This window comes from Rhinopithecus bieti, unplaced genomic scaffold (assembly GCF_001698545.2).
Source record: "Rhinopithecus bieti isolate Rb0 unplaced genomic scaffold, ASM169854v2 scaffold_31823, whole genome shotgun sequence".
Lineage (NCBI taxonomy): Eukaryota > Metazoa > Chordata > Mammalia > Primates > Cercopithecidae > Rhinopithecus > Rhinopithecus bieti.
The window spans coordinates 2,706,417-2,713,157 of NW_016814121.1; the positions used below are offsets into that span (position 1 = coordinate 2,706,417).

Here is a 6,741-nt window from a genome sequence, read left to right on the forward strand (position 1 = left end):
AGGATGGTCTCGATCTCCTGACCCCATGATCCGCCCATCTCGGCCTCCCAAAGTGCTGGGATTACAGGCTTGAGCCACCGCGCCCGGCCAATAAAGCTGCTTTAAAAAAAAAATCAGAGTCGAGGATGTCTAAGTCCAGAGCAGGAAAGAATGCAATAAGCCTGAGAACAAGGGTGGGCGTGGGTGGTTCTGCTTTGTACATCACCTGATGACGTTTTTTAAAGGCTAGAAGTTTAATTGAGGTTTTCCACCTTAGCTGTGTGACAGAATCACCCAGGGAACTTGTTCAACTATCACTAACCCAGACTCTAAGGGGCCAGGGACCAGATATGAGTATTTTTCAATGGCCCAAATTTTAAATGGCCCAAATTCTGCTGGCAATATGCAGCAGCCTGGGGCTCTGGTTATGGGGCTAAGGGATTCCGTGTCCCCAGAGGTCATGCCTGCTGCCTATAAGCTGGGCTCTCCCTCACCTGCCATACCCTAAACCCAGAGCCCTAACCCTGGAGCCCAGGGCAGAGTCACAGCGCCGGGACTTGGCCCTCGGTGGGGCAGGGCTCAGGCGCAGGAGTCACTCACCTCTCTGACCCGGGGGGCAGTGGGTGCACGCCACCTCCCCGCTCTCTGGGATGGTCGTGCAGGCCGACTGGCCAGGGCAGGGACATGGCTGGCAGTCGTCGGCTTGGCCCGCGAAGGGGTTGCCATAGAAACCCGGCAAGCAGCGTTCACAGGATGGGCCCTCGGTATGGTGGCTGCAGACGCAGATCCCTGAGGGGCAAGACAAGCACCTGTTTACCACTATCTGAATCCAGAATGCCCAGAGATGGTGGGCATCCTGGCAGGAGAGGTCAGGGAGCACATCCCGGGCAGAAGGGGGGTGGGAACCTTTCCCAGGCGGAGGCAGCAGGGCCTGGGGATTGAGGGTCCAGGTCTGGAGCTGGACCACCCGGTTCATGTCCACTACTTACTGCCTGTGCAAAGCTGGGCAAGTTGTCTAATGCCCCCACATCTCAGTCTCCTCATCTGCAAAATGGGAACAACCACAGCACTGACTTCAAAGGATTCTTGTCAGGGTCCAACAAGACCATGCATTCAAAGTGCCTTGCACACTCTCTGGCACACATAATAGTCGATGCTGTTGTTATTATTATTATCACTAGTCGAGACAGTCTCACTCTGTCACCCAGGCTGGAGTGCAATGGCGAGAATCTTGGCTCACTGCAACCTCCACTTACTAGGTGCAAGTGATATTCCTGCTTCATCCTCCCAAGTAGCTGGGATTACAGGTGTGCGCCACCACACCTGGCTAATATTTGTATTTTTAGTAGAAATGGGGTTTCTCCATGTTGGCCAGGCTGGTCTCAAACTCCTGACCTCAAGCGATCTGCCCACCTCGGCCTTCCAAAGTGCTAGGATTACAGGCATGAGCGACTGCGCCCGGCCAGCACTGTTATTATTTTGTGTTCCGAAATCTCTCTCTGAACCAACAGGTGACACAGCTACCATTCGCTACACGGTTGTCCTCTTGATTCCAAGGGACCAAAAGGAAGAGCAACTTTTCCAAGGGAGACATAGACCCAGAATTCTGCCTCACGTGACTTTGCAAAGAGGCTCCCCTTTATGTGGTTTGGGATACACAGGGGATACCTAGTCTCAGAGGCGGGAACCCCTGTTTCTGCCCTCTGGCTCCTGATGATGGTGGATTCTGCAAACTCTTCTTCCCCAGGATGACCACACCTGGCATCTGCTCAGAGCCTGGGGTGCTTGAGAAGGGAGGCCCACTGCCAGGGACTGAGTGAGAAGCCTGGCTGAGACGGGGTTAACCAAGACCACCACTTCCAGGAGGTCCCCAGGCAGCAAGCACCCCAGCAGCCAAGACAAGGTGACCTGGGAGGAAGAGTGAGGACCAGGCCGCTCACGCACAGCAGGGCTGGCATCCAAAGGGAACTGCCCCAGCCTAGGCCCAGCACCCATAGGCTCATTCCTCCTCCCAGCCTAGGGAGCAGGGTTACACTGCCCATTTCACAGATGAGGAGTTGGCCAAGCTGAGCGGGATGCTGTGGCAGGGCCAGAGGCTCTGTGGGGATGACAGACTGATCCCAGCCATGGGAGGACTCTGCTTCCTCCAGAGGGGCTGCGGGAAGCACTGCAACAGGGAGGGATTACATGGCCTCATCTGGGCTCGATTACCAATGCCTGCCATGGACACAAGAAGAGAGAGTGCCCTGTATGTGGTGTGTGGCATGTGGCGTGTGGCTGTGGTTGCCCTCCCTGGCTACGTCAGCCGACTTCTTTTTTTTTTTGATATGGAGTCTTGCTCTGTCACCCAGGCCAGAGTGTAGTGGCATGATCCTGGCTCACTACAACCTCCACCTCCCGGGTTGAAGCAATTCTCATGCCTCAGCCTTCCAAGTAGCTGGGATTACAGGCACCTGACCACATCTGGCTAATTTTTGTATTTTCAGTAGACGTGGGATTTCACCATGTTGGCCAGGCTGGTCTTGAACGCCCAACCTTAGGTGATCTGCCTGCCTTGGCCTCCCAAAGTGCTGGGATTACAGGCGTGAGTCACCGCGCCTGGCCTCTTCCCCCTCCCCCCAGAGTCTTTCTCTTATCGCCCAGGTTGGAGTGCAATGGCATGATTTCAGCTCTCTGCCACCTCTGCCTCCTGGGTTCAAGCGATTCTCCTGTCTCAGTCTCCTGACTAGCTGGGATTACAGGTGCCCGCCACCACGCCCAGCTAATTTTTATATTTTTAGTAGAGATAGTAGAGATGGGTTTCACCATGTTGGCCAGGCTGGTCTCGAACTCCTGACCTCAGGTGATCTACCCACCTTGGCCTCCCAAAGTGCTGGGATTACAGGCATGAGCCACCACGCCTTGCTACTGTCTTTTCAGGAAGAAAAATGCCCAGTAGCCTTCTTCTCAGAGAGCCCCCACCTGCTCTGGGGAGGCAGCAGGCATCTAGGCATGAGGCCCTCTGTGTGGGAGTGGAGAGAGGCCTGGGCCCAGCCTACTTAAGTGCCTCCTGGCCATGTGACCCCGAGCAAGGCCAGGTCTGCTCCTATAGAAGTGGGGATCAGTGGGCCAGGCGTGGTGGCTCACACCTGTAATCCCAGCACTTTGGGAGGCTGAAGCAGGTGGATCACTTGAGGTCAGGGGTTTGAGACCAGCCTCAACATGGTAAAACGCCATCTCTACTGAAAATATAAAAATGAGCTGAGCATGGTGACAGGTGTCTATAATCCCAGCTACGCAGGAGGCTGAGGTGGGAGGATCTCTCGAACCCAGCAGGAGGCTGCAGTGAGCCAAGATTGTGCCACTGCACTCCAGCATAGGCAATAGAGCAAGATTCTGTCACCCCCCACAAAAAATAAAATAAAATATAAAACATAAAATAAAACTAAAAGAAGTGGGAACGAGTAGCCAGTAGTGACCAGGCCCTGGGAGTCCAGGCTGGAGGGAGGCACGGCTCTGCCGCCTGCTGGCCACATATCTGCCCGTGGGGCCCTCCCCTGTGAGACGGGACAGGAAGGGTCCTGGCTCCCGCGAGAATGTCTGCAGGAGTCAATGATGTAGTGTAGAGAAGGCGAATAGCACATATAGGAACCTGGTGACACTATTTTATTATTTCCCAAGTGTCCTGAAAAGTAGAGACTTTCATTATCTGCGCTTCCCTAAGGTACTCCTGGTTAGCCATGGCTGAGCGCTGATGCAACCAGGCCTGTGTTTTCAGAGCCTCAGTGTCTCCTGACCTCCATGCGGCTTTGTGTAGAAACAGAGGCTGTGTATATACTGTCAATATCCCCACCTTACAGAAGAGGAAGTAGGCTCAGGGAGGGAAGTGACTTTCTCAAGGCCACTAAGGGGTGAGGGTGGCAGGTCTGTGGTTCTGGGTTGGCACCTATGAGCTGCTGTCACCTGTGTGACCCTCATGAGAACCCTCCTGCTGTCACCCACCATGCTGGTGCCTCTGCCCTTCCTCACAGCACCCTCTGCATGTAAGAACCCCTGAGGTCTTTCTTTGGTCCTTCCTGGGAAAAGGATCAGCCCGGGGAGAAGGTGGCACGGACAGACGGCCTGCATAGCAGCTGGCTTACGGCTCTCACCTGATGCATAAAAAGTCCTTGGCACAGAGTCTGAGGCTTCAATAAATCCCAGTAGTAACTTTTATTAAAATATGAGGCGCCCAGGCAGTAAGCAGCACGGGAAAGCTCAGTGCCCACACTGCCCCTCAGCTTGGCCAACACCTCAATGCCTGTGCCAGGCTGGCCCTGTTCAGGTCAGTACTCATCTCGCTGTTTTGGGTATAACCCAGGTGCCTTCAGATGGGGTGCCGGGACACTCACCTGTGTTGGGGTCACAGGTGCCATGCTGGTTACAGGTGCAGGGGACACAGCTGGCATAGGGACCCCCCTGTGGCATCTCCCTCTTGTATCCCGGAGCACAGGATTCGCAGAACTGGCCCATGTAGCCATTGGGACATGAACAAGTCTCCACCCAGGAAGCTGGCGGGGAAAGCCCTGGCCGGGCAGATGTGAGCCGGACCTCAGTCAGGAACACTTGGCCTGCAGGGCGAGAAGGGAGAGAGGAAGAGAGGAGGCACAAGCTCCCTGCACATGCTTCCCCTCAAAACCCTCCTATTCACATATGAACCAGGCCCACATATATAAAGGCAGCCTAACAATCAATGATTTTTTTTTTTTTTGAGACAGATTCTCTGTCACTCAGGCTAGAGTGCAGCGGTACAATCATAGCTCTGCAGCCTCGACTTCCCAGGCTCCAGTGATCCTACCACGTCACCCTCCCCAGGAGCTGAGACTACAGGCAAGCCACCAAGCCCAGCTAATTTTTAAAATGTTTGTAGAGATCGGGTTTCTCCACGTTGCCCAGGCTAGTCTTGAACTCCTGGCCTCAAGTAATCCCCCTGCCTTGGCCTCCCAAAGTGCTGGTATTGCATGTGTGAGCCACTGTGCCGGTTGAATTTTTTTTTTTTTTTAATAGTCCATTCAAGGGTAAGGGAGATGAATCAGCAGTTTTCAAGAAGAAATAGATATGGCTGAGAATTTTATGGAAAGATATCCACTCCACAGGTTATTAAAGATATATAGATTTAAACAACGATGATACCATTCACACCTCTCAGACAGATAACATTTTATAGATGAATTTTAGTGGAGGATGGGGTGTAGGAAATTCACCTGGCCTGCTCATAACTGAATGCTACATTTAGGCAAAGTGTAAGGTCTATTTCTAAAGTTTTAAGATTTTTCTTGTTGTTTTGTTTGTTTTTAAGAGAGACAGAATCTTGCTCTGTCACTCAGAGTGGAGAGCAGTGGTACAACCATAGCTCACTGCAGCCTTGAACTCCTGGCCTCAAATGATCCTCCTGCCTCAGCCTCCCAAGTAGCTGAGACCAAAGGTGTGTGCCACCACACCCAGCTAATTTTTAAATTTTTTGTGGAAAAACGGTTTTGCCCTGTTGCCCGGGCTGGTTTTGAACTCCTGACCTCAAGGACTCCTCCTGTCTCAGCCTCCCAAAGTGCTGGAATTACAGGCACGAGCCACCACGACCAGCCTAAAGTTCTAAGTGTTATAGGAGATTTTGAGACTAATGACTAGAACAGGATTTTGATGTAAGAGAAGCTAATTGATACAGAAATGTCAGTGACATTTCTTACCTGCAAGGAAAGTGAACATTTTGCATTTAGATAAACTATAATGAGTACGTTTTAAAAATAAAGAAATCTGATATTTGAAAAAAAATGAGTGTGGATGTATGAATACTAATCAGGAGGTTTTGCTTCCAGTAACAGAGGAGTAGGGGTCCTGGCAGATCAGCCTTCCCACAGAAAACGACTATAAACTCTGGGCAAAATATGAAAATGACCATCTGCAGACACAGAACAGGGAGACTGGGGGCAGCCGACACTCCTCATCAGAGCAGGCCTTCTGAAGGAAAATTCCGCAGCGTGGATGAAAATGGAAAATGCTCCCTCTTTGACCTAATATCTCCATTTCCAGCACTCTGTCCTAAAGCAACACTTATACTGGAATACCAAGACCTTTCTATGAGTCTGGTCCCTATTCCCTGTGACACGGTTGTAATGGGGAAAACTGGAGACCACTCAAGTGCCTGTCAATAGGGGGATGGCTAAAACCTCACAGAGCACCCATACCGCAGGATCTTACACACCAGACACAGAAAACCAGGCTTTCTACGCGTAATGACAAGGAACAACCTCCAGGACACAATGTTAGCTGGTTAGCTGACAAAAAGTAAGTCCCAGAATATTGTACTGTGTGATTACTTTTCTTTCTTTTCTTTTCCCTCCCTCCCTTCCTTCCTCTCTCTCTCTTTCTTTTTCTTTCTTTTTTTGAGACAGGGTCTGTCTCTGCCACCCAGGCTAGAGTGCAGTGGCATGATCTTGGCTAACTGCAAACTCTGCCTCCCAGGTTCAAGCAATTCTCCCTCCCGAGTAGCTGGGATTATAGGTGTGCACCACCACTCCCAGCTAATTTTGGTATTTTTAGCAGAGACAGGGTTTCACCATGTTGCCCAGGCTGGTCTCAAACTCCTGAGCTGAACCGATCCGCCCGCCTCGGCCTCCCAAAGAACTGGGATTACAGGCATGAGCCACCACGCCCGACTGTGTAATCACATTTCTATGTTTAAAAAAAAGGTCGGGCGCGGTGGCTCACGCCTGTAATCCCAGCACTTTGGGAGGCCGAGGCGGGCGG

At 51.9% G+C, this 6,741-nt stretch overlaps 1 protein-coding gene across 1 annotated transcript in view; it reads right to left on the reverse strand.

Annotated features, from left to right (window-relative positions):
* Window positions 1-6,741, reverse strand: part of LAMC3 (laminin subunit gamma 3) — a gene marked incomplete at its 5' end in the record, with an annotated part of 87,173 nt that overhangs the window by 32,589 nt on the left and 47,843 nt on the right. The window contains 2 exon segments of the mRNA XM_017849893.1: window positions 580-768; window positions 4,350-4,568. Coding sequence (XP_017705382.1) covers window positions 580-768; window positions 4,350-4,568 — 408 coding nt within the window.